At 37.5% G+C, this 27368-nt stretch overlaps 1 protein-coding gene across 2 annotated transcripts in view; it reads left to right on the top strand.

Annotated features, from left to right (window-relative positions):
- The window catches only part of CERS6 (ceramide synthase 6), a 327054-nt gene that overhangs the window by 180044 nt on the left and 119642 nt on the right, over nt 1-27368 (top strand). For both annotated transcript variants that reach the window (XM_054477374.2, XM_054477375.2), the window contains exon 4: nt 6056-6113. In XM_054477374.2, the coding sequence (XP_054333349.1) occupies nt 6056-6113 (58 nt within the window). The remainder of the gene's footprint in view (nt 1-6055; nt 6114-27368) is intronic.

The following is a 27368-nucleotide window of genomic DNA, read 5'->3' on the forward strand; positions in this document are numbered from 1 at the left end:
ATTGAAGTCTATATTTGTTCCTAAATATATTCTGCTCATTTATCCAACTGTATAATTTCACTTCATTTGTAATAATTTGTAAGATACAGCACAGTGATTTATATTGTGTTAAATTTTATGAAAGAAAAATTTTAATGTCATTAGGTATAAGCCATACTTCACCTCTCTTCATGGATTTGATAATAAATTAGTTAATCTTTTTATTTAGGTGATGGAAAAGCTGAAATGAGAAATGTCTCAATTAATAAAATCAATTTCAGAATGAATAGAACCATATACTGATTTTTTGGTGCTCTAGGAATGTATCTTAGTTTTACACACAATAACAGTATTCTTCATTAGTTAGACCATTCCAGAGTTGACTATTTTTTATTCCAAATTTCTATCAGATTGATTCATCACTTTAGAAATTGGATTGGCAATATATGTCATCTCTCTCCCCTTTTTTGTTTATACTTGCACAGTTCCTGGAAGTAGTTGATAAATTATTTGATCTATTGTGGTTTAAATATACTTAAAAGTCAGTAAATAAAAGGAGCACTCGTACTCTTAATAAAAATTTAGATGTCAATTTAGGAACTATTCTTTGCAAGCCACTGTTTGTGGTCAGAAATGCAAAGATAAATAAAACTCAGTCCTACTCTACTTGGAACTCACAAGCAATTCAAAGGCTTCTGGCTATAATCAAAGAGAAGGAGAGGAGGTAAAGAACAAGTCAGAATTACAGTGTTTTCTATGTTGCAGCATCCAGAAAAAGTGGCTTTATGGAACAACTAGAATTTGACATAAATCCTGAAGGAGCCACAGTGGCTCAGCAGGTAGAGAGAGATAAGTGAGTAGGACAGAGAAAAACCCTCTGGGTAATGATTGTTAATAAGCTTAATATTATTTTAGCTACCCTGGTATTGAAAAGAAGCATCTTTTCAGTCCTCTTCTATCCCCAGATTTGCAAGCAGTCAGTTGCCATTCATCAGGGTAGAGACAGTTCTCAGTTATGCAGCATCCACTAATATCCACCAGGTTAGAAACATCATTTTAGCTGAATACATTGTCTTCAATTTTTAGGTATAAAATCAGGAAGAAGTAGCATAGCTTAATGGTTAAGAGTTTGGATGCTGGAACCAAACAGCCTAATTTCCAATCCTGACTTTCTCTCTTACTAGCTGTGTGGCCTTCAGCAAGTAATTAAACCCACTCTGTGCTCATTTCCTCATCAGGGGAAAAAAAATAAAGATGTTGATAATAGTGCCTACCTTGTTGTGTGGAACAGTTTCATTAAATGACTTCCTATTTGTAAAGTGCTTAGAAGAACTCAGGGGATAGAGGAAGTACTATATAAAAGTTGTAAATCAAATGGCCCTTGTATGCCTGCCGTGGTCTCCCTAGAACATGTGCTGAGTCCTGGGGGATGGTGGCTGCTCTGGATGATTCCCCTACTTCTGCTGCCTCTGTAGTAGTTTACAGTCCCTTGCCTTTTGGGTGACACCTGGCAACAAGACCTGAGACCTCAACGCTCTGATTTCCTGCTTCAAATGCACATTTTAGTAGTCTTGATTTTAACAAAGAGCCCTGTTCAACCTTGTTGTGTAAGGACAATAAACCAGATTCAGTGGGTGGTAGTTTTTACTAGCTTCCTATTCTAATTTTCAGGTTTGAAAGATATAAAAGGCTTCCATATCCAAGCAAATGTAGTGGAACACATTGACGTCTCTAGGCAAAGCAGGGTGCTCTAATTCTGCAGAATTTGAGAGAGGGCTTTAGAGTCACTGCTAGGTTGGTGTCCCAGTTTTTCCACTTAGCAAGTGTCTGGCTTTGGACAGGCTAATCCCTAGGCTTCTTTTTCCAATACTAGTCTTACAAAGTTGTTTCCTTATTAGGAGTCTTTCTGGGAATTGGTGGTCCTTCTAAGCATCCTCCACAGATCATTTAGGATTCAACTTCTGGTTCCACTAGCTAAGCTAACATTCCTCCCCTGCAGCTTTCCAGGCCCTGAAACAGGGTGGTTGTCTTCACTCCAGTTTTGTGTCCCTGGGAGTTTATGCTTTACTGAACAAAATCCCTCTTTTGCCCGTTTAGTGGTACATTCATAAAGGCACAGAAGTAAATTTATGTGTTTAATTTACCTTGTTTAACCAAGAGTAATCTTTAAGTGTTTAAAGAAATAGTCTTAGTCTATTTCTGTTATCAGAAGAAGTCTTTTGAAATTTTCCTGTAAGAATGAATTTAATGCTTCCTTTCCTTGTTTTCATTAATCTAAGAATTCATCCCTTGATTATTATTGCTAAATATTTTGTATTAAATTATCCCTTAAAAACAAGAGCATTTAATTTGGCAGTGAAATTTAGGGCAATGATTTATGTTGCTAACCATAGTCTTTTTATGCTAGAATTATACTTTTTGAAATATTATTTTTGTTTGTATATTGGTGGGTCAGAATAGGCTGAAGTAATTTTTTCATAAAGGTTAATGAATAATGTATTTTCAGAGCCTCTGAATATATGAGAATACTTTTCATATATTCCTCTGCAAATGAGAGGAAGTTTGCCTGGCAGAAGCTTTCTTTGATTGAGTCTTCCCTTTCTTTTGGCATTTAATAATACAGCAGAGAACTGTAAGACCAACTGGGTATTTGTTCTTTTGATGGTGATTTGTTTTCTTTGATTTATGTGTGTCAACTTGTTGTTTTTATGCTTGAACACTGAAGTATTTTTTTTTAATTTTAAACCTAGGATTCAAGATTTTTGTCAGAACATCGCTTTGAATTGATATTGTTTGGAATGTAGTTTAGTTGTCTGTCTTTTTTTTCAGTTCACATTTTTTTTAGTCTTTTTGTCTTTGATTATTCTATTTCAGTTCTTGTATTTCCTCAGAAGCAACTATAATTAGATTTGTTTTCTAGTCTTCCAGATCTAGGATCTTTTTTCGTCTTTGGTTCATTTCTCTGGCCTTATGGGGGTGTTTACCCTCTATGTAAATGACTTAATTTTATACTGTATGTATCTGTGTTCCTCCCCTCCAGTGGATAATAATGCTGCACTTCATTTTTCAGACTCTTTGCAATGCTTCTTTATTCCACCTGTAATCTCTTTATCTTACCCAGCAGTCTTTTATTGACTTACAACTTCCTGTTTTGTTTCAAGGGGTCATATCTTCTTGTATTATATTGGCAATGCCTAAAACTTTCCTAAAAATTACTAATGATTCCTCTAGGAAGTCATTTTTAGGAGACTGTTCTTTGAATCTTTAACATGCCCTTTTCTTTCCACATTTATTACTACTCAGTAGACCCATGCTGACATTGAGCTGTTATGTTCATTCCCGAATTTAGAGATACTCATCTAGACCTGCTAACAGAGGGGATGTGTGGATTGCCCTCAGCCCCACTCTCTCTCCTCCTGTTTGTTAGTAAATGTCCTCTTTTAGATCTCTGATCTTGAAGCAGGTTGATGTCTATAGACTTGGCCCCATTTTCAGTGAAAGTTTCATATAAAGCAACTATCTGCAATAGCCTTGTTCTTTGTTGCTTTATATATGGATTATGTAAGAATGCCAACCTCCAGAATGCAGTACCTTCATAGGTCATCTTGTTCCTAAATCTGCCTTTCTGTCACTGAAACTGCCAGATTTCACAGTGCATCTTCTTCCCAGTTGGCTTTTGAAAGTAGCCATCACTAAGATATGAGGTGGGGGATTCCGTTGCTGCCTCAAGAAACGTACGTAATCATTTGTGGCAAAGGGCAAAGTTTCCGACTGATAAAGATTTTGCATTTCTATACAAGATGGCAGAAAGTGGAGACAGGGTGATATGCAGATGAAGATTTCCCTACTTCCTTCAAGGCTTGTGACTTTTCACTGCTAATCACATTTTTTACATCTAATTTCATTCTTTTTCTGTTTTAAGAATTCTTCCCTGATTCTAGCAGTAGGTTGAAGGTCGTATCTTCCTTTTCATGGTTGCATGGACTTTATTATTTATCTCTTTTACAGGTATCTTAGTAGAATAGAAGATTGGGAGGGACTATATCAGGGACTGGTAGCTAGCATTTAAAACAATAACATATGAAACTCCACAACTTAAAAAAGTGCTTTTTCAAGTTGCAAGATGCTTGAAAAATTTTGCTTTCTGCAGATATTTTGTGGAAATAAACTCTGCCTTGTAAATATTCATCGCAAGTTGCTATTCAAATGATGGAGGCATCAGTGTTCCTATAATAGAATCTATGTGTTATGAAAACTGGGTCATTTTAGTGATGAAATAAAATATAGATACATAAATGATGGTAGGAATTCCAATGACTTCTGTAAAACTTTTTTATACATAAAAACTGCCTGATCACTACCTACTAACAAGGGTCTTAGAACTGAAACAGCTGTTATAAATAATCTAATCTCGGAGTTGCAAATTCATTTGCCTCCAGGGGCCAGACAAGGCAAATGCATGAAGTAGGCTAGTTCCATACAGGAAGGATTGGGAGGGACTAGAGAGAAGTAGAGATAATACTTGTCCTACCAAATCCTTGAGGCATCATCATAGTACAAACCCACTCTCCCATTATAGAGATGGAACTGAGATCAAAGGATATTAACAGATTTGCCCAAAGTTAGTTGAGTCTGTCTTGACCAGAACTGGGTACATAATTTGCAGAATCCAATGCAAAATAAGATGCTGGGTCCCCTGTTCAACAACTATTAAGAATTTCAAGATGGTAACACCAAAGCATTAAATCAAGCATGAAGTCTTATGTGACTGCCTAAGTCACATACCCATGAAGATATCCCTGGTTTTAATTTTTGATCTAGAATTTGTACAACCAACAGAAACTTATCACTCTCACCCATAACCACTGAGAGATTGGTAATGGAGATGGAGTTAAAATTAAGTTCTTAACTTTTTTTTTTTTTTTTTGAGATGGAGTCTTGCTCTGTCGCCCAGGCTGGAGTGTAGTGGTGCGATCTCGGCTCACTGCAAGCTCTGCCTCCCAGGTTCACACCATTCTCCTGCCTCAACCTCCTGAGTAGGTGGGACTACAGACGCCTGCCACTATGCCTGGCTAATTTTTTATATTTTTAGTAGAGACGGGATTTCACCGTGTTAACCAGGATGATCTCCATCTCTTGACCTTGTGATCCGCCTGCCTCGGCCTCCCAAAGTGCTGGGATTACAGGCGTGAGCCACCACGCCCGGCCCTTAACTATTATACTACAGTAAGTTAATTGTCTTTTCTTACAAGATAACTTTTTTTTTTAATGATATCAGGAATGCCATTTAGTGACATCCAGCCAGCTTTTAAAGGCATAGTTATTCATACTCAGAAGTACAAGAAATAAAATTGGGAATTTAGTACTAGAGTAAGAGTTTTTTGTAATAAGTACACACACACACACACACACACACACACACACGTATATCTTGTATTTTAAAAGACTTAAAACATTTCCATCATTTAAAATCAAAAGAAAACTTAAAAATTTTTCATTAGAAGTAAAAGTCACAGCTAGACCATAAGTTTGGCATGGTATAAAATTGTCATTTATAGTTGTAATTTGATGTTTTTAGATTCTATATGTCTTCCTTTAGCAACATCCACAAAGATGTTGTTATAGTTGTTAAAAGACAAAGTGAAATTCTTACCTAATTTTAAAATATTCACTCTTTTAAAACAAATATGAACTTCAGTTAACTCCAGTTGTTAGTTTTGAATTATTTGTGTGATTCAGATATTATACCTTCATATTATCAAATCATATCCCTTCATGAGTGATAAACAAGAAGAAGTTCACATGTTAGAGAATGAGAAGATGAGCAATTGGGCAAATATTGTAATTAACAATGAAAAAATTAAGTTATGAATATAATACTCAAAATATTTTCTATAAACCATGTATACCAGTGTATGGCTTCAGCTAGCACTGAAATTGCTCATTAAGTTTAATCCTTAGTTGAGGTAGGGGGACAAATTTAATTTAATGAACTCTTTTCCCTCCCTTACATATTTCAGTATATGCTGTGAATATATAAACTGAATGTCACAGAATTTTTTTTAACCTTCTACAGGTGGAGATTTTCATTTTACCTTTATGTATTTACCTACGGAGTCAGATTCCTGAAAAAGGTAGGATCTCTCAAAATATTTTACATAATTCTTATGTAAGTGTATGTCTATATCCTGGTTTTTTTTTTTTAATGTGTGACTGTAATAATATTTTAGATAATCATATCAGGCTTCCTAAGAATTATTTGTGCATTTTCATTTGACTTACAAAAATATTTTGGATGTTGCTAAGTCCCATATTCACTCCAGTGGGTTATTTATTACTTTTCAGGCATTAGGAAGCTTGTAAAATCCATCTGATGCTTTGAAAGAAGTTAGAGTTTCTACATCACACAATTTGAAAACATGAATTGTTGCAGCATGTATTACCACTGTACTCTTCACCAGTAGAAATAACTATATATAATATAAATAATAAATATATAACATATATTAACATATAATAAATATATAACATATATTTATATAATATACAACATATATTTATATAATATATAACATATTATATATAATATATAGTATATATTATATACAATATATAAATATTTATATATTGTATATAATAAAGAAATGTATATTATATATTTGTTATATAGAATATATATTATATATATTACATAATATATTATATATTATATTATATTATGTATTATATAATTATATATTATGTATTATATATATAATATCTGTCTCTCTCTCTCTCTCTCTCTCTCGCCTAGTTATTAACAGGGCAGCACTAACTGCTGGTGGAAAATCTCATTTCTTTCGTAAGATCGTTTCCCCTGCTATTGCTTTTACTATAATCCTGCATGAACTGAGGGACCGGAATCTATGAAAGTAATTCCTTGTGGCTGCTATAGTCTTTCCAGGTTATTTCAGTTCTTACTGGAACTACTATCGGGTTAGACTCCTTAAATAAAACCCTACGAAGGCCTATCTTCTCATAGTCGTACACATATTAACAATAGTGATTTGGCATAACGTGGGGAATTATTTTTAAAAGTTCTCTATAGTATTAGCCTCCAAAGTGGTATCAGTGTTATCTTTATTTATTACAGAATTTTTGTTAAAATTGGGAATGCACCAAATTTCATGCCTTATTAATCTTGTAAATATTGACATGTAAATTTTAAATACATTTAAGATTTTAAAATCTGGGTTATCAAATATTGTCTGCCTTTGGTGAATTCTATTATAAATAGTGGTTGTTTCCCATTATCGTATTTTTTTAGAGGATTGTTTTTTACTTGTAGTCTTTTCCTTTGGTAACTGCACTTATTTTCACTTAATAAGACGATATGGCCCAGAGGCCATTTGAATCGATTTAGAAGGATGAGTTTTACTCTGCTGGGTTTCTGTGTATGAGGAAATTCTCAACTGGAGTAAATAAACATGGTTTAAATGGCTTATTTTGGAATTCTGTTCTAGTTTTCAGATTTACTTATCTAGAAAAAATAAAATGGCTATAGAGCTTTTGTGCTTATAACTTTACTACCTTGGAAGAGGAAACAGCTTTGGATGGAATTTCAGCTGATGTGAAGGAGGTGTGCTTCATGGGAAGGTCAGGTTGTTAACTAAGGTCAAGGTTTGGAATTCATGCCTGGTTCTGTTGGTGAGGGGCTTTGTTGGTGAGAAAGGAAAGAGAGAATGAGCACGTTTTTTCTCTTTTCCTTTAGGCCTGCTGGATATAGCCTCTCTAGGTCTCATACGGCAATGCAGTTATCTGTCATCAGAACAGGAAACACTTTGACACTTAGCTCTGGTTCACTCTGTCCCTAAACAAATGGAATGGAATGAGAATAATTTTTATCCACCAGTCCTCAGTGAGTCTGCACAAGGCAGTAAGAGGAACTGTCAGTAGATCGTTTCCTTGGAAATTATTTTTTCTTAAACTAGACCAGTTTTATGCCAATTTCCTTTCAACTGCCTCTGGTTGTAACAAATGCTTTTTTTTTTTTTTTTTTTAATAAAAAAAAGGAAAGGAAAGAAGAACTAGACATTGTTCTTCTTGTTGAATTAATTTGTGTGGGAATTTCTTTCTTTAATTCCATCCAAGCAGCACTCAATTGTCAATGAGCTGTGTAGTTTAGTCTTAATCATAATGTGAAGTAGAAATGCATACATAGAATTCATCTGACTGAAATAGCTTTGGAGGACTTCATAAGCCATCTTGTCCAACCCTCTCATTTCACAGCTCAGGAAGCAGAAATCCAAAAGAGGGTAGGTGGCATTCAGAAGGTCACACAGTTTATTAAAGGCTGAACCTGACAAGAAACACATGCTCCTCTTTCTTATTCCAGAGCTCTCTCCGGTTGGCAAACCTACCCTAACTGCCCTAACCTCAGCATGATTTCTGAGTGACTTCCTTCTTTGGGTAGCAGACTTGACCTAGCCGAGTCATTATTGCTTATTTGTAGAACTTTAAATACTTCTTTTCATGTATATTTTTAAAATATTTGTATTAACTTTCTTGGAATGGACAATATGTTTGCCCATCTAAACTGAGAGAAAAAAATTAAGGATGCTGCATCAGAAATAATCAAAACAAGGTAATTCAAATTTGTATAATACCTTAAATTTTAGAAAATAAGAAGCACATAGTTCTATCAATACAGCATAAATTTGTCTTTGTGTTCAGATTCTTCCAAAAAGTACAGTAGGAAAATTCTCATAATACCAGTGTAGTGGATCCATTTTAAGAGGTGAGAGGCTACAGCTGCCTCTTACTTCTAGAATCAAAAATATGGATTATTACATGTGCTGTTAGAAAAATCCCTGACAGCTTGCACTGATCGGTTTTCTTCTGTCTTTAGGTCAGATGAGCCTGTTGTGTCTCATTTTCTACAGTGGTTTAATAAGCACCTATTCTACCCTAAAAAATAGGGAAGTAGACGCTACAGAACAACCTTACAGACATGTTAGTGAACTATTCAGTAAAGTTACTGCTGTGTTGGTAGGAAATATTTAAGCAGTTGAAAGTAAGCCTGACAATATAGTCTTATTCTATAATTGCTGTGTATAAGAGAGTCTGCTCATAATTATAATTGGCAGAGTCAAATACTTTTGTTAAAGAAGACCTAGAAATACTTAAGGTGCTCTGAAGTCCTAGCAGACAGTGTATGCATACAAATTAACACATTTTCCTAGGTTCTATTTTTTCTTATAAACTACATGTCTGACCATGTGGGGTTTTTGTTTGTTTGTTTGTTTGTTTGTTTTTTGAGATGGAGTCTCGCTCTGCCGCCCAGGCTGGAGTGTAGTGGTGCGATCTTGGCCCACTGCAACCTCCCCATCCTGGGTTCAAATGATTCTTGTGCCTCAGCCTCCCAAGTAGCTGGGATTATATGCGTGTGCCACCATGACAGGCAGATTTTTGTATTTTTAGTACAGATGGGATTTCACCATGTTGGCCAGGCTGGTCTCGAACTCCTGACCTCAGGTGGTCTGCCTGCTTCGGCCTCCCAAAGTGCTGGGATTATAGGTGTGAGCCACCACACCCAACCCATGTGGTACATTTTATATCACAATTTATTTCGCACACATGCATGTATGTAAAAGAAAAGTTACTCAAGATATAACTATGTCTAATTTCAATATCCGTCAGGGGTCCATAGGAGATAGAAACCCCAGAAATTAATTTTTGGAGTGACTGTAATATAAAGAATCATTAATCAGAGGGAACCATCAAGCCTGTGTTGCTCAAAGTAAATTGATCTACTGTTTACTACCAGTCTGCAATGAGATAAGAAGCTTGCACCTGAATGTAAAGCAGCTCCTCCTGATTTTTGAAAAAGTCTATCTATGAAGAAAAGTTAGCTGAAAACAGTGTGCTTAGTGATCTAGTTAATTTACCTAGAGTGTAAGCTCCTTATGTTGTTGTGGACTTGTAACAGGCATTTCAAGGACTGGCCGTCACCCATTAGCACCACACTGAGGTATAGTGGAGGTAGTAATAGCAGGAAGGCACTGCCACTGTCAGGACAAGGGGATTACAGAACATAGAGGCTCAAAGGAAGAGCCATGGAGCCAGAGAAGACTTCTGACAAGGGGACACTGACTAGCTGGTGTCCCTGAGGGAGCATGAGGGGCTTGGCTCTGGGAATGTGGAAAAACTACAAATTGGAACCAGCTGCTGCTGCTGGAATGAACTGCTACTGCTGGAGTGAAGACGCACTGCTGGGTGGGTGTGGAGGCAGGGGATGAACGTGATGACAAGAACTAGAAGCAAAACAGAAAGGAGCAAGTCCCATCTTCCTCTTGCAGCCTTCCAGCCTTCCTCAAGTGCTTCTAAGAAGCTAAACTTGGCGAGGCACCAGCTCCTTAAAGCCAATAGAAGTGCGGCTTGCACAGTCTCTGCTCTGAGACCGGCAGCAGTTTCTCAATAACTAGCCCAGTTGTCTCATATTGCTGCATTCTGAAATGTACTCTGATAAATCTTATTATAACTTATTTTATTACATTTTTAAAACATGAAGGTTGCCCCGTTACATTGACTTCATGACTAACTGCTGGGTGAAAACTTGCGGTTGAGAGTGCCCCGTCAGACTGAGTCCTTTGCCCATTCCCTTAGACTTTCTGAATCCAGCCTGAACTAAGGTGCAGCCTTTCATTGTTCATGTGGTGTTCTCAAATTCAACACACAAAGCCACGAAATGTTCCCTGGTTTCATACTTTGAGATGTTCTCTTTTGTTTATTGCTTAGTTTGGAATCTTTCTGAAATGGGAACAAGATTGTAATTTTTTTTGCCTATTTTGAGACTGAAAATAGAATTTGTCTAGCCATTAGAATATGAGTCCATTTAAGATTTTGTTCTCTGTGTCATTTAAAAAAATCTTAAAATTGCTTGGACTATGTTGCTGTTTAAGGAGGCTTTAAATTTGGTTTTAATGAAAATGACCCCCATGAAATACTTCTATAAGAAGTGCACATGATATGTAATACTAACATTGGGAAGGGACCCTAAAGATCACCTATCCCAAATTTCCCATTTCAGAAAACAAAAACCAATTTCAGAAAGATGGATTGACTTGCCCGAAGCAAAACTGGAAGCCTGTTTTGCTGTCTTTGGACTGTCTAGGTTAAAAACAATAACAACAACAACAACTTAGATAATTTTTAAAAAGCTAGCAGTTTAAGTAACTTTTTATTAGTAAATTTACCTTACTAATGAAAACTAAAAGTCACATCAGTATAGAATGATAAGATGGAAGTCAAGATTGAGATTTCAGTCTTGACCCTGCTCATTATACTTAATGGAACCTTTGCTCTCTGCAAGCTCATTTTTCTCATCTGTAAGATGAGAAAAGAGAGGTGGTCTCTGCTGGGAATTATTTGTGTAAGTCCATTGTCATCCCTTCACATGAAAAATTCTGTTCTGTTGCTGCCTCCTACTTGGTAAGACCCGTTGTCCTGGCTGTGCTTCGATGCTTACAAATAGGTAAACATCTGCAACCAAAAGATCTTGAATAACCAAAGGAAATTCTTCAGTGCTGCTGCTTATTGCATTTTCCTTTCCCTCTTCTACCTACACCTACCCTCTTGCATATGTTCTGATTCTCCTGGTCCCTTTCATTTACCCTACCTCATTTTCCGTCTGTGTTGGCTTGTGCCTGGCATTCTATCTGAGGAGGGCATTCCAAGGCCAGTGAGAAACCAAGGATAACGTGACTGTGAGGCCCTGCAGAGGCAGTCAGAACGCCTGGGTTTGTTATTGAATTCTGCCATTAATCAGCTTTGTGACCTTTACGCAAGCCTCTTAATCTCTCTTGGATTTAATTGCTTCATCTCTAAAATCAGTAATGTAGACTATCCTAACTAATGGCTTTCAGCTCATATCCCATAATTCAGTAAAGAATTTGAAATTGCTCGTAAGTATGGTGAGCTGGTCCCACCTCCTTGGAAGGTGGCACGGTAATGCAGAATAATCTTAAATATCTTCCTGTATTTTGACCTGGCACTCCAACTCCTATGAACTTATCCTTAATAAAAAAATTACCAGGCACGGTGGCTCACGCCTGTAATCCCAGCACTTTGGGAGGCTGAGGCGGGTGGATCACGAGGTCAGGAGTTCAAGGCCAGCCTGGCCGACATGGTGAAACCCTGTCTCTACTGAAAATACAAAAAAAAAAAACAAAACCAAAACCAAAAAAAAACTTAGCCAGGTTTGGTGGCACATGCTTATAGTCCCAGCTACTCAGGAGGCTGAGGTAGGAGAATTGCTTGAGCCCAGTAGGCAGAGGTTGCAGTGAGCTGAGATCCTGCCACTGCACTCCAGCCTGGGGCAATAGAGTGAGACTCCATCTAAAAAAAAGAAAGAAAAAATTACACAGGAACACAAAATATGGATGTGTGAATGTGTGAAGTTGCTTATTACAACTTGTGATAATGTGGAGGTGATAGATATTCACTAAACGTATATGAATATATACACATATATAAAATAGCAAATCCAAAGCAGAACTTAATGTCTCATATTAGAAGAATATTTTAATTATCAAAGTGACAAAATGACATGCAATCTTTTTAAGAATAACTATTCTTAAAATGTTTAGTAGAATGTTACATGAAAGTAACAATCTCATGTATGTGTTTTACTGTGGTAGTAATGTAGTGGATAAATCACAGCAGTAGGTAAAAATGAAGACTCCTTTTACAGGTAGAAATTTGGAGGTTTTTTTCAATATATCTTTAATACTTTATTTTCTATTAAATAAAATTAACTCTAAAATGTAGGAATTGGAATGGAAAAGATTATACATAGGATTAGGTGTACCTAGGTCATAAAAGAACATGAGGTTGTGAATTTTAAAGAGGAGGAAATAAAAATTAAAAGTTGAATTCCATTTAAATGGCGAAGAAACAGAAATGTTTGGTCCAAAAAAAAAAAAATTCAGCTGTTTATGTTTGCCTAGTTCTCACTGTTTTGCTTTATTTATCTACTACTTTCAGCTGAACTCATACTAGCAAAGCTGAGAATTTGTGGTTGCTGCATTCTTGATAGTTTTGGATCTCATCAGAAATCACCTCCTAGTTTTCAGACTGGGTATAGAAATTCCTTTTTACACAAGTTGATATCATTCCACAGAACAATTTTTTCTCTCCTTCTATGTTATGAATTTATTTTCTGCAGTGTAACTAGCAGACCATCTATATACTATTCATATTAAGAAACTGGTTGGACTAAGAAAAATGTTTGAGGTGATGAATATCCCAGTTACCCTGATTTGACCATTACACATCGTATCAAAAAAAAGGTATCAAAAAAAAAAAAAAACCACATTACCCCCAAAATATGTACAACTACTATATATCAGTTAAAATATATAAACAAAAATTCACTTCAGGGATTTTTTTTAAAGCTAATTTGTTCTTTATATTTTGACGTTTAAGGAAATATACTTTGACATTATCCATTGCCCAGGATAAATTAAAAACTTTTTCAGATGATAAAGTTATTTCATCAGCACTGAGATTATAGCTTATAGCTTCTTGTTTAATGGTATGCAATACTTTGATTTTGGTTTTATAAAATTTTCTGTAAAGAGCATTGAGAAGCCTTTCCTCATGTTGTCTCTGTATTGTGTTTAGGTTGTGTCTTGAGAGAATGGCATTTCAGATTGACAGCTTTCTTCAGGCTGTGAGGTATACAGACTTTAGGACTTCATAAAGCTGAAATATAGATTTTTGGGGGAGATATTGGGAATTCTTTGAACTCCAAGAGCAAATAGTGGCTGCTGCCTTCTGAGTACTTGATCTTTTGTAATTATACAAGAGTTTCTGGATTTGGTGTTTTATAAAACCATAAATCTTATTTTTTCAGCTCACTTGATAACATAGCAACTTTGTAAAAACTCTAGAAATAAAAAAAAAAGAACGCATGTCAGAGTCTACCAAAATAATACTCACTTAAATATGATTTTCATTATTAGACAGTCCCCTAAAGGCATAGACTTCTACTCAAAAGTTTAGAGTTGAACTTGACTATGAAAAACATTGGTCTAATTTATATGCTGTGACAAAACTAGCTTTACAGGCTTCCTTTGGCCGGAGGCAGTGCTTGAGAAGGGAATTGCATTAGTATTCATCTCCTGTTTCTACCATGGGAAATAGAAAACTAGCAACTCCCAGAAGATTCAGGTAATTTGATAGGAAGTATCGATCCATGTATCAAAATCTGTACCTGCACATTCACTCTGCATTAGCTGAACCATCATCAGAGACCTCTATGACACAGAAAGAAAAATGATTTACTGAATTTAGCAAGGAAAGCATTACTCAAGTGTGTTTTTTATAAAATGTGAAAGCTAATGGCGTTCACATACAATGATCACCATAATAGAACATTTTCCTCATCAACAACAATAATGAAACAAACCAGATGTTCTTTGCTTAAGAACAGCTTTCTGGGGGAAGTAATGAGATGTTCTACTTCTGCTTGTGAAGCTGATGTTCTTTCTCAGCAGGGAAGGGCCTCATCTTGTCTGGGTGTGTTTGGGACGGGGGTGGGGTGCTTAGGACAAGTACTTGATGTGGAGCAGAGCAGCAGGAATTCCGATCGGACTAGCTCATGCGCTGATTATAGCTCTGTGTGTGGTTCCAGGGGAACTCTAGTTAAGGGAGTATCTGGTACTTGGTCTGCTGTCAGGTGGGACAAATGGCTTAGTGTTTGTGCTTTGTTTTGTTTATGTTTGCCTCCCTTCTCATTTATTAATTCACATGAGAATAGGCCTGCCTGACAGGGGCCGTTGCTGTCATTGCTTAGGATTTATTAGTCAAAAATCTGGTGATACTAGTCATCTTGGAATGACTGTTCCAAAGCACAGACAAGATGACCATTTTGTGCCCAAGAAATGTAGGCTTCCACAAGGAAGCGAAGAGTGAAAAGGATAAAATAACTTTTTCCCTGATAGAAATTAATCTATATTGATACAGGTAGTTTTACCTGAGTGGGGTAAAGAGAGCCTGCTGGAGTGAGTGCTGGCAATGTTCTCGATATGGATAGTGATGTGTTTACATATCTAGACATGCATCAAATTTCTGTGTCCTTAGGACCGTGTACTTTACCTTAACAACTTAATAGCGTCTGTTAATCCTATAGCTGCCATACAAAGCAGTCCCTGCGTGTTGCTGAATGGAAATGTGGGCATAAAGCATTCAAGTAGAAAAAGCTGGGATTTAAAGGGTGTTCCATTCCTGGCTATTTCCAAAGAGCTTCTGTTCATACTGGTGGGAGATACTGATCTCTGTTCATTTGTTCATTCTTTCTTTAAGTATCTGTTGAGCACCCATCCTATGACAGCTGTGATTGTGGGCACCATGGATGAAACAGTCTGAGACACTTAACCTTGTGGTGCCAAGGCTATTATTACTCTTCTTTTCCCTGGTATCATCAGTAACATGGGAACCTAATTCAATTTAGCAGACATTTATTAAGCATCTATGCACAAGACATGGTGTCAGATGTAGGAAGATATGGCTCCTGCCTTCAGGGATTTTGTAATCTAGCAGAGAAGTTAAGCTTTGTCTAAAAATACTTACATAATATCAGGCTTTGTGATAAGTGGAATGTTGCATTAAGGAGATGGGACGTTTTAGCCAAAGAAGGCTGAGTTTTCCTGCTTGTCCTCCTTGTTAAAGATACCCGGTGTTTGTGTGGAAAGGGCTTCCTCACTTTCCTTCTCCCTGACCTTAATATATAGTCTCTCATCTTATTAACTCATTCTCTACCACTAACCCATGTCTTCTCTGTATTCTCTTTCCATCTTCCTCCATATACCCAGAGTGGTGACTGAGTGGAGTTGGGAACTAAAGATGATGGTAGAGAGTCATTTCAGATCTTTCCTCCATCCCTTGGCCCAATCCACGCATGGATTGCTGTAAAATTACATCCTTAATCCTGGCCAGCAGAGCTTAACCACCAGATGTTGATGTCACTATTCCTTCATTACCATTTAACCCTTTCACAGGCGACATGATTGCTCAGACCACTTGTCCTTCCCAGCCGCCCCATTTCACCCTTCTCTGCACCACTTACCTTACTTTCAAATATCAGATGAGTATTACTGTACCGGAAATGTCATTTTCTTTTAGACGTGTCTTTCAATTAAACTGATTGTAATCAGTTTAACCGATTTGTTCTTGAGAGTTCTTCCCTGGCCTCCCATAGAAACTGCACCGAACAAAGTCCCCAGCTTTTCCTCTGGACATTAGCAACTTTGACAAAGGCAAATGAAACATAAAACTGTCACCTAGTCTTTAGACTTTCCACTGCCCCACACATTCCTGTCCCAGGCAGCTGGATGCATGGCTTCCTCAGGGTTTGCTAATGTAGCATCATGTACATGGAATGACCATCCTCACCTTTACCTAAAACCTACCAGCCCAGGTTCTTTGTGGATCCCCTCACCATTGAAAACCTATAATGTTAAGCCCTTTAAATCTCTAGTGTATAGGTTGGAAGGTTGTATTGCATATATGTAAAGCACCTTGCTTCATCCCTGAGCCACGAGAGGTGTTCAGTAAATAGGAATTATCATTATTATCATACAGTATAATTCACTACTTAAATATGAAGTATCATGTCTGAGTGCTTTCATCTCAAATTTATTTCCATCCAGTTTTGTAAGCTGCTCACAGCAGGGCCTCATACCCCACATGAATCTCCTATAGCGCTTGATATCCAGCCAAATAGATGGTTCATACTTGAGTAATGGAATTAAAAAAAAATGCCACTTTGCTATTTTGTAATAATTTTGTTAAAAATTTTTTGGGGAAAAGAACTTTAATGACTAAAATCAAGTATGGTATAGTAATTAAGTGAGAATTCTCATTATCTCTTGTTACCCTATTTCCCATTATTTTGCCTTTTTAAAAAATGTATGTGGAATTAGCAGTAAAAATGATCTACCGTAGGCGGGGGGCAGTGGCACACATCTATAATCCCAGGTCTTTGGGAGGCTGAGGCAGGCATATCACTTGAGCCCAGGAGTTTGAGACCAACCTAGGCAACGTGACAAAACCCCGTCTTTACAAAAAAATATAAAAATTAGCCAGACGCTGTGGCTGAGGCAGGCAGGTCTATTGAGCCCAGGAGATTGAAGCAGCAGTGAGCTATGATCGTGCCACTACACTCCAGCCTGGGAGACAGAATGAGACCCTGTCTCAAAAACACAAAAAAGATCTACCTTCAGAATGTTAGTTCTGAATAGTTGGTTGGTTGGGAATTTTCCAGTATTTTTCTCTTGTGTTTAAAGGAGAGTGTGTATATATATACACATATACATGTGTGATCTGGTTAGTGAAGCTGTGGTAGCTGATATCCAGGGTCCTACCACTAAGAAGTGACTGAAGGATGCTTCGTGATGTCTCCATTACTACAGTGTTAACAGAGTAATCAGGGAGCATCAAACTGACTCTTGGGCCCTCACAATGGAAGATCAGGTACTCTTGCCTCTCCCTGGCACAGTACAAGGTTTCCTGGTAGTATAATGAAAGTTGCAGAATGGAGTGTAACCATTTTAGCATTTCACTTGCCCTCTCTTTCCAGAGTACAGTAAAGGCCCGTATTGCTTAGGAGCATTAATTGATAATATTCGAGGAATTGTGCCTATAATGACTTGCATCCTAGAGGACACTTAGTAAAAACAGCATAAGTAAACGTATTCTGTTTCCACAGCTAATAGCCTTGTGAATTGTCAGGATCTCCTTTGTGGATGCATATTCCTCTCCATAGCAGACCCTTGATTAGGGGGTTAAGAGTAAATGATGTGGTATCATAACACAGTTTCTTAATAGGAGGCATGATGTTCAGTATTGGCGGAAGAGTTATATTTGGCACTAGCTATGTGATCCGAATGGGCGGAGGTAATAACTATACCACAATGTTCTGCCCACGTGTGTGTATGTGCACGCATCACTGCTATCTGAAGCATGAAGCAAGAACTAGCTCTGTTTACTTTGTTCCTAATCACAGCCCCTTCCATCCTCACCTCAATTTTTACTTAAGCTAGTACTTGAAGCTATAAAGAAATTGATAAAGTGATACTTTGCTAATTAGTTTGATTTCATGTGAATTATAAAAAAAATTGTAAAAACAAAATTACCAAATGCTATGGGATACAACTTGAGTGAGGACCTATAAACCTAATTTATAATTTTGTTGTTGTTGTTATTGGGTGGGGCTAGGCAGGAAAATGATTCCCCACTTACCTTTTCTTATTAGCCAGTTGTTTGACTTTAGAGAATGGACTCCTCTAGTTGATTTCTATGTAGTACAAGAAGTGTTGATAGCATGATGTTTTGTCAAAGACTAGCAAGATTCTGATTACTGAATGCTACCACCAAAAATGCACCATTCTATACATCACGTACTATAACTATTGTAGCCCTTTAGGTGGGAGTGTGGAAACTAAAAATAGAGTTTACGTCTTGTACCAGTTGATCATTATTGTCATCTCCCTCAGGAGGGAGAATTCCTTTCCTTGCGTTTTTCGGCTCACAGTGGCTGCCTGTATTCCTTGGCTCATGGCAGCTTCTTCCATCTTCAAAATCCGTCACTCTAATCTCTACTTCTGTCATCAGATCACCTTCTCTTTTGTAGTCAAACCTCCCTCTGTCTCGTTTCTATATGCCTGGATAATTTCTTCATCTCGAGGTCCATAATCACATCTGCAGTTTCTTTTGCCATATAAGGTAACATTCACAAGTTCCAGAATTTAAGATGTGGATATCTTTCGGTGCCATTATTCCCGTGCCGGTCCCCTGCTGGTGTCTCCTGATCTCTGAGAAGGCATTCACTAGTATATCCAGAAGGAAATGCCATTTTGTTAAGAACTGATATAGCATAAAAATCTTTCTGTGGAAAGGTCACATATTCTTTATCCTTAAACAGCTTACAGGCTAATAGAAGATATGACTTGCTTGCAAGTATTTTTGACATCAGGCAGCACATGGTAAGCGCTGTAGTGATGATGAAAATAGATGTCTAGGATTACAGAAGGAGGAGGGAGGATTTCAGATAGAGTGCTCAGGGAAGTCTGAACTGAGCATGTGACTGAGGATGAAGGAAGCTTCAGCTCAGGAAGATGAAGAAAGGAGGTGAAGGGGAGTAATAGAAAGTGGTAAGTCTGGAATGTGGGAAGAGTTGTGTTTGGGGATGGGGAAGAGAGGAGGCAGCAGGTATGAGAATGATGAGAGGCAAGTGAGGCAGACGAACAAAGATTGAGTCAAGCATTCAGCTTCTGTTTAGTAGGGAAAGCATAAAGAAATGACAGATGATTGAGTTGGAGAAAGGAAAGCTGGTCACGGTGTGCAGAATGAATTAAAATTCGCAAAGACTGGAGGCAAGAAGACCTGTGTTAGCCACTGCAGCAACCATGCTCCTTGTTGTCCCTGGCATTGGTCCACATGCAGGTGAAACAGCTTCTTGTGTATCACTTGCGGATTTTGTTAGGCATACCCAAGAAAAGTCAGCTGACAGCCAATTTCAGGCAGGTAAACCATTTCCTCCTTGTTAGGAAGACTTACCGGGCACTGCAGAGGTAAGACTGAAATTAAAAAGAGAAAGAAGGAGATAAGCAGAATGTTCTCGACGTATTAAAAGTAATTTCGAGGCTGGGCGCGGTGGCTCATGCCTGTAATCCCAGCACTTTGGGAGGCCGAGATGGGCGGATCACGAGGTCAGGAGTTCGAGACCAGCCTGACCAACATGGTGAAAGCCAGTCTCTATTAAAAATACAAAAATTAGCCAGGCATGGTGGTGCACACTTGTAATCCCAGCTACTCAGGAGGCTGAGGCAGGAGAATTGCTTGAACCTGGGGGCGGAGGTTGCAGTGAGCCGAGATCACACCACTGCACTCCAGCCTGGGTGACAGAGCAAGACTGCATCTAAAAAAATATATATATATATATATATATATATTTTATATATATATAAATATATATAATGTATATAAATATATATAATGTATATAAATATATATAGAGAGAGAGAGAGAGAGAGAAACTTCTAAAAGGGGAGAAAAGACAGAGGTGAATTTTTTAAAAGATTTATTCTGTTCTCCCTCCATCCCACCTTACCCAAGAAGAATGACTACTCACTAACTGGCTAAACTGTGGGTTTTTTTGTGATTTCCTTTTTCCACAGAGATGAGAAAACACTTTTTCATTTAGAGTCTCTAACTTAGCAGGAGAGGGGCAAAAAAAGGTACATCCGTATTTTAATGAAGATAATGAATATAATTTTTTGAGTTTGTTTTTGGAGAGGGGGAAAAAACCCTGTTCCTTATTTTGCCTTTTTTAAAAAAGTTATGCTTAGTATAAAATACAAATAATTTTATTTAAAAAAATCTTTTAACTTATATTTTAGGTTTGGGGCTACATGTGAAGGTTTGTTACAGAGGTAAACTCATATCACAGGGGTTTGTTTTACAGATTATTTCATCACCTAGGTATTAAGCCCAGTACCCAATAGTTATCTTTTCTGCTCCTCTCCTTCCTCCCACCCACCACCGTCAAGGAGGCCCCAGTGTCTGTTGTTTCCTTCCTTGTGTTCATAAGTTGTCATCACTTAGCTTCCACCTATAAGTGAGAAGATGTGGTATTTGGTTTTCTGTTTCTGTGTTAGTTTGCTAAAGACAATGATCTCCAGGTCCATCCATGTTCCCACAAAAGACATGCTCTTGTTCTTTTTTCTGCCTGCATTGTATTCCTTGGTGTATACAAACCACACTTTCTTTATCCAGTCAACCATTTTGGTTGATTCCATGTCTTTGCTATTGTGAATAGTGCTGCAATGAACGTTCACATGCATGTGTTTTTATGGTGGAATGATTTATATTCCTCTGGGTATATACCCAGTAATGGGATTGCTGGGTTAAATGGTAGTTCTGCTTTTAGCTCTTTTGAGGAATTGCCGTACTGCTTTCCACAATGGTTTAACTAATTTGCACTCCCATCAACAGTGTGTAAGTGTTCCCTTTTCTCTGAAACCTTGCCAGCATCTGTTACTTGTTGACTTTTCAATAATAGCCATTCTGACTGGTGTGAGATGGTATCTCGTCATGGTTTTTATTTGCATTTCTCTAACCATCAGCAATATTGAGCTTTTTTTCATATGCTTGTTGGCCACATGTATGTCTTCTTTTGAAAAGTTCCTGTTGATTTTCTTTGCCCACTTTTTAATGGGGTTGCTTTTCTCTTATAAATTTGTTTAGTTCCTTATAGATCCTGCATATTAGACCTTTGTCAGATGCATAGTTTGCAAATATTTTCTCCCATTCTATAGGTTGTTTACTCTGCTGATATTTTCTTTTGCTGTGCAGAAGCTCTTAAGTTAATTAGATCCCACTTGTCAAGTTTTGCTTTTGTTGCGATTGCTTTTGGTATCTTTGTCATGAAATCTTTATGTGTTCCTATGTCCAGGATGGTATCACTTATGTTGTTTTCCAGGGTTTTTATAGTTTTGTGTTTTACATTTAAGTCTTTAATCTATCTTGAGTTGATTTTTTTATATGGTGTAAGGAAGGGGTCCAGCTTCAGTCTTCTCTGCATATGGCTAGCCAGTTATCTCAGCACCATTTATTGAATAGAGAGTCTTTTCCCCATTGCTTGTTTTTGTCAAAGATCAGATGGTCGTAAGTGTGTGGCCTTATTTCTGGACTCTCTGTTCTGTTCCATTGGTCTATGTGCCTGTTTTTGTACCAGTGCCAGGATATTTTGGTTACTGTAGCCTTGTAGTATAGTTTGAAATCAGGTAACGTGGTATCTCCAGCTTTGTTCTTTTTGCTTAAGACTGCCTTGGCTATTCAGGCTCTTTTTTGGTTTCATATGAATTTTAAAATAGCTTTTTCTGGTTCTGTGAAGAATGTCATTGGTAGTTTGATAGGAATAATATTAAATTGGTAAATTGATTTGGGCAGTGCAGCCATTTTAATTATATTGATTCTTCTTATCCATGAGCATAGGGTGTTTTGTTGTTTGTATCTTCACTGATTTCTTTGAGTAATGTTTTCTAATTATGACTGTAGAGATCTTTTACCTTCCTGGTTAGCTGTATTCCTTGGTATTTTATTCTTTTTATAGCAGTTGTGAATAGGATTGCTTTTTTGATTTGGCTCTTGGCTTGACTGTTGTTGGTGTATAGGAATGCTAGTGATTTTTGTCATTGATTTTGTATTCTGAAACTTTGCCGAAGTTATCAGCTGAAAGAGCTTTTGGGCCGAGCTTTTGGGTTTTCTAGATATCGAATCATGTTGTCTGCAAACAGAGATACTTTGATGTCCTCTCTTCCTATTTGGATGCCTTTTATTTCTTTCTTTTGTCTGATTGCTCTTGCTAGGGCTTCTAATACGGTGTTGAATAGGAGTGGTGAGAGAGATCCTTGTCTTGTGCCAGTTTTCAAGGAGAATGCTTCCAGCTTTTGCCCATTCAGTATAATGTTGGCTGTGGGTTTGTCATAGATGGCTCTTATTATTTTTAGGTATGTTCTTTCAATACCTAGTTTACTGAGAATTTTTAACGTGAAGGGTGTTGAATATTATCAGAAGCCTTTTCTGCATCTGTTTGCATAATCATGTTGCTTTTGTCTTTAGTTCTGTTTATGTGATGGATCACATTTATTGATTTGCGTATGTTGAACCAACTTTGCATCCTGGGGATGAAGCCTACTTGATCATGATGGATTAGCGTTTTGAGATGCCGCTGGATTTGATTTGCAAGTATTTTGTTGAGGATTTTTGTGTTGATGTTTATCAAGAATATTGGCCTGAAGTTTTCTTTTGTTGTTGTGTCCCTGTCAGGTTTTGGTATCAGGATGATTGCTGGCCTCATAGATTGACTTGGGGAAGAGTTCCTCCTCCTCAATTTTTTGGTATAGTTTCTGTAAGAATGGTACCAACTCTTCTTTGTAATCTGGTAGAATTCGGCTGTGAATCCATCAGGTCCTGGGCTTTTTGTTGTTGTTGGTAGGCTATTTATTACTGATTCCATTTCAGAGCTCGTTACTGGTCTGTTCGGGAAATGAGTTTCTTTCTAGTTCAGTCTTGGGGGGTATATGTGTCCAGAAGAGATGTGTCCATCTCTTCTCGGTTTTCTAGTTTGTGTGCGCAGAGGTGTTCCTAGTAGTTTCTGATAGTTATTTTTATTTCTGTGAGGGTCAGTGGTAACATCCCCTTTGTCATTTCTAATTGTGTTTATTTGGATCTTCTCTTTTTTTTTTTCTTTATGAATCTAGCTAGTGGCCTGTGTATCTTACGAATTTTTTCCAAAAAATCAACTTCTGGATTTGTTGATCTTTTGAATCATTTTTCATGTCTTGATTTCCTTTAATTAAGCTCTGATTTTGGTTGTTTCTTGTCTTCTGCTAGCTTTGGGGTTCATTTGTTCTTGTTCCTTTAATTCTTTCAGTTGTGATGTTAGGTTGTTAATTTTAGATCTTTCCAACTTTTTGATGTGGGCATTTAGTGCTATGAATTTCTCTCTTAACAGTGCCTTAGCAGTGTCTCAGAGATTCTGGTATGTTTTATCTTTGTTCTCATTCATTTCAAATAACTTCTTGATTTCTGCCTTAATTTCTTTATTTCCATGTAATTGCATGATTTTGAGCACTTTTCTTAGTCTTGACTTCTATTTTTATTGCACTGTGGTCTGAGCCTGTGTTTCGTATGATTTTGGTTCTTTTGCATTTAGTGAGGATTGTTTTATGACCAATTATATGGCCAATTTTGGAGTATGTGCTATGTGATGATGAGGAGAATGTATATTCTGTTGTTTTGGGGTGGAGAGTTCTGTAGAACTCTATCAGATTCATTTGGTCCAATGTTGAGTTTAGGCCCTGAATATCCTAATACAAATAATTGTAAATGTACTTTAGTTGTATGGTACTTAGGGGAGAGAAGGAAACTGATTTTAGAGAAAGATGGGTCGTTAGCTGCAGCAGCCATGGGCTTCCTCAGCATACTGCCTCAAGCTGTACTGTGCTAAGTCCTAAAGTGTGATGGTTCGTTGATCCTCTCCCTGGCCCTCTGAGGTCTGTGTTATTACTCCACTTAAAACAGGAAACAGTCTCAGAGAGGTGATGTAACTTTAAGTGACAGAGCTGGCATCAGCCCCAGGTCGTGGGCTTCCTTATCCACATTCACCACTGTCAAATGGCCTCTCTTGGTAAAAATACTGCATCTCAGTGTGAAGTCAACCCCTAAAAAACAAACCAATTCCATGATATTGTATTATGTTTTAATGTGGATAATTTATGGCAGGAGATGGGAAAGGAATGATTTTTAAAATATTTTTAGCCTTTAAAGTATTTAATTTCTACTAAAATTATGTAGTATGCAGTGTCCAGAAATTCTATTTCTGTATTTTTTTAACCAAGAAAAGCTTTGGCTGTACTAGAAAGAATAATATTTCACTTTGTTATGGGAAAGGTTTGCTTTATCCCCCGGTAGCAGCTCTGTTTTGCCACTGGTAGACCTAAGTGCTATCACCCCTACCTACCTTGGCTTACCCCTCTGATTACACAAGTCTTTGTTCACATTCCATCCTCCTTTCCCTTCCCTCCTCTCCTCCCTCTGGGCTATCCCAAGTCCCTGTCCTCCCCTACCCCATCACACTCTTCCCACCGTAGTGGACTCTGAAGAGTCTGTGACTGTACTTGTCACAGGGTTCCCTGTTTGCTTCCCCAAACTTACTGTAAGCCCCTCAAGGATGGTTCCTGGACATCAATACTCTATAAATAATTGAACTAGATCTGCTTTTTGTCTAGGAGGTATATGAGATTAAACTGATGGCAAGTAAGGTATATTGAGAATTGAGACAAATTTAACAAATAGAGAGGGGAAAAAAGAAATAGGTAAGTGAGACTTAAAAAAAACAAACACAAAAACAAAGGAGGAGCTGCTGTTCCACGTAGCAGTGCTTTACCTGTAGCTGCTCACTTGCTCCAGGTTTAATTCTGATATCAGGGGAATAGATAGCTGAAGCCAAAGAAACCCGTATTTGGGTAGGGTCTGGTATATCCTGTTTTTTCTTTTTGCTTTCTTGCAGACATTGGAGTTGGTGTCTCATGAGAGGAGGGGAAGGACAGGAATCACAAATGCCTGAGTGTCCAACAGTCCCAGGAGGGAGATGGAGGGAAAGGTGGCTCCACTCTATTACTGTCTGTCCATTCACCAGCACATCATTGACAGAGCTTGGGAATTTATTACTACAACCTTCCCTCTTGCTCTGAACATTGAGAGTGGCTCATCAATTGTTAAATCCTTTACATTTCTTTGGCCCTACCAACAAATACTGATTCCTTCTTTAAATGAAATAGCCCAACTCCTGAAGCCTCTAAATCACTACCAAATTAATTCATAGAGAGATCTTCGTGCAACTTGAAGTACTCTCCCAGCCCCCTTTGTCTATTTACTTTGTAAAGTAAATAGGGGGCTACTTTCCAAAGTAGCCCCCTTTGTCTATTTACACTCCAAAGGCAGTATCTGATTACTTTTATCTATCTTATCTGACTTCCGGTGAATTTTTTTTTTTTTTAATGAAATTTGCCAGAAGCCCACTAGATCTGTGCTGGTGGCAGCTACATGGTGCATTCATATACCCCTTCAATTATTATTAAAATCTTTCACAGTATTTCTGTGCAGTTTTGAATATGCATTTTGTTTTTCCTACTGTCATACAATATTGTCTTTATAAAAGCATCAGCAATTATTTGTTTTCTCATATCCCATTTTTATCAGCATTACTCTTCTTGAACAATATAGAAGTAAAAAGTTTTCCTTCTGCTTTTAGGATTGTGGAAATTCTGTCAGTTGGAGAGTGGGCAGGAGTGTGAGGGGTAGCTTTGAGGAGATTGGGTGGTGAGAGAAAGGGAAGTCAGGAGAGGAAGTTTCTAGTTATAAATGAATGAAGACGTTTTCTTGAGGCAAACAGTAAATCTGTGCTGAAATTTTTCTTAAATGGCGATAATTAGATTTTCTAACTTTTTATATATAGGAACACTTGAGATTACAAAGGGATGTGCAGTGATGCATGCTACAGTGGGCAGTTTGGCATAGCAATCCTAGCTCCATTTTTACCTAGGTTTTCATGTCTTGTGAAGGTAGCAGTTCCTCCTCCTTTTCTTGTTTAGTCACTAAAGAAGGATGAACTATTAGAACCAAGCCATATGTTTATTTTCCAAAGTAGTCATTTATGTTCATGTTAACTGTATCCTCTGTAGCCTTTGGGACAATTATATTACACATTAATTCTGTGAATTAAAGCAAAGGGGAAATAGAAGATTTTTTAAGTGACTGTATTAGTTCGTTTTCATACTTGCTGGAAAGAATTGCCTGAGACTGGGTAATTTATAAAGAAAAGAGGTTTAATTGACTCACAGTTCCACATGGATGGGGAGGCCTCAGGAAACATACAATTATAGTTGAAGGCAAAGGGGAAGTAAGGCACATTTTACATGGTGCAGGAGAGGTGTCAGGGGGAACCGCCAGACACTTTTAAAGCATCAGATCTCATGAGAATTCACTCAGTATCACAAGAACAGCATGGGAGAAACCACCCCCATGATCCAATCACTTCCCACCAGGTCCCTCCCTTGACATGTGGGGATTACAATTTGAGATGAGATTTGGGTGGGGACACAGAGCCAAACCATATCAGTAACTTTAATCTGAGCCAGGCCTAACATATCTAAGCCCTCATCGCTTTTTCCAACTATGTATCTTTTGAAAGCGTGGCTAATACCTCAGTTACCAGGCAGTTCATAAGGCAAGGCCCTGCTACAATAGTGATTGATAATTTATTAGCTGGTAAAGCACATCTGTGCTGTGTATTGTTGTTTACAAATCTCTTTTTCATACATTATCTCTTTCTGTCACTGCCCCCCACCCCCTTTTTTTTTTTTTGGCAGCTTCACAACAACCCTTACATAATTAGACCTTAAGACTTAAAAAAAAAAACTTGTCAGTATTGTAAATTGCAGTCACATTTGCTGATGGGCTGTGATGACTCTAATCAAATAAGCAAACTTAGTTCAAGGAAATCAGTCGTTAGGGTCACTAGTGGGTCTGTGGCCAGAAGCTTCACTAATTTCATAATTTTCCCTCCCTGCTGCCAGTTGACCTCCGGATTTTTGCCTCTGTTCAGGTTGGTACTCAAAATATTGCCTCTAAAACTGGAGTACCAGCTAATGATAGGAACAAATTTATGAATAACTCTAAGTTTAATTTCAAGAGCTAAATGTTAGTTCAGTTACTAATTTATTGCTTGATCTTAGGGATTAAGCCATGTAGCCAACACCTGAGCTGTGTTCCTTTGTTTT

The sequence above is a fragment of the Pongo pygmaeus genome, chromosome 11 (assembly GCF_028885625.2).
Source record: "Pongo pygmaeus isolate AG05252 chromosome 11, NHGRI_mPonPyg2-v2.0_pri, whole genome shotgun sequence".
NCBI lineage: Eukaryota > Metazoa > Chordata > Mammalia > Primates > Hominidae > Pongo > Pongo pygmaeus.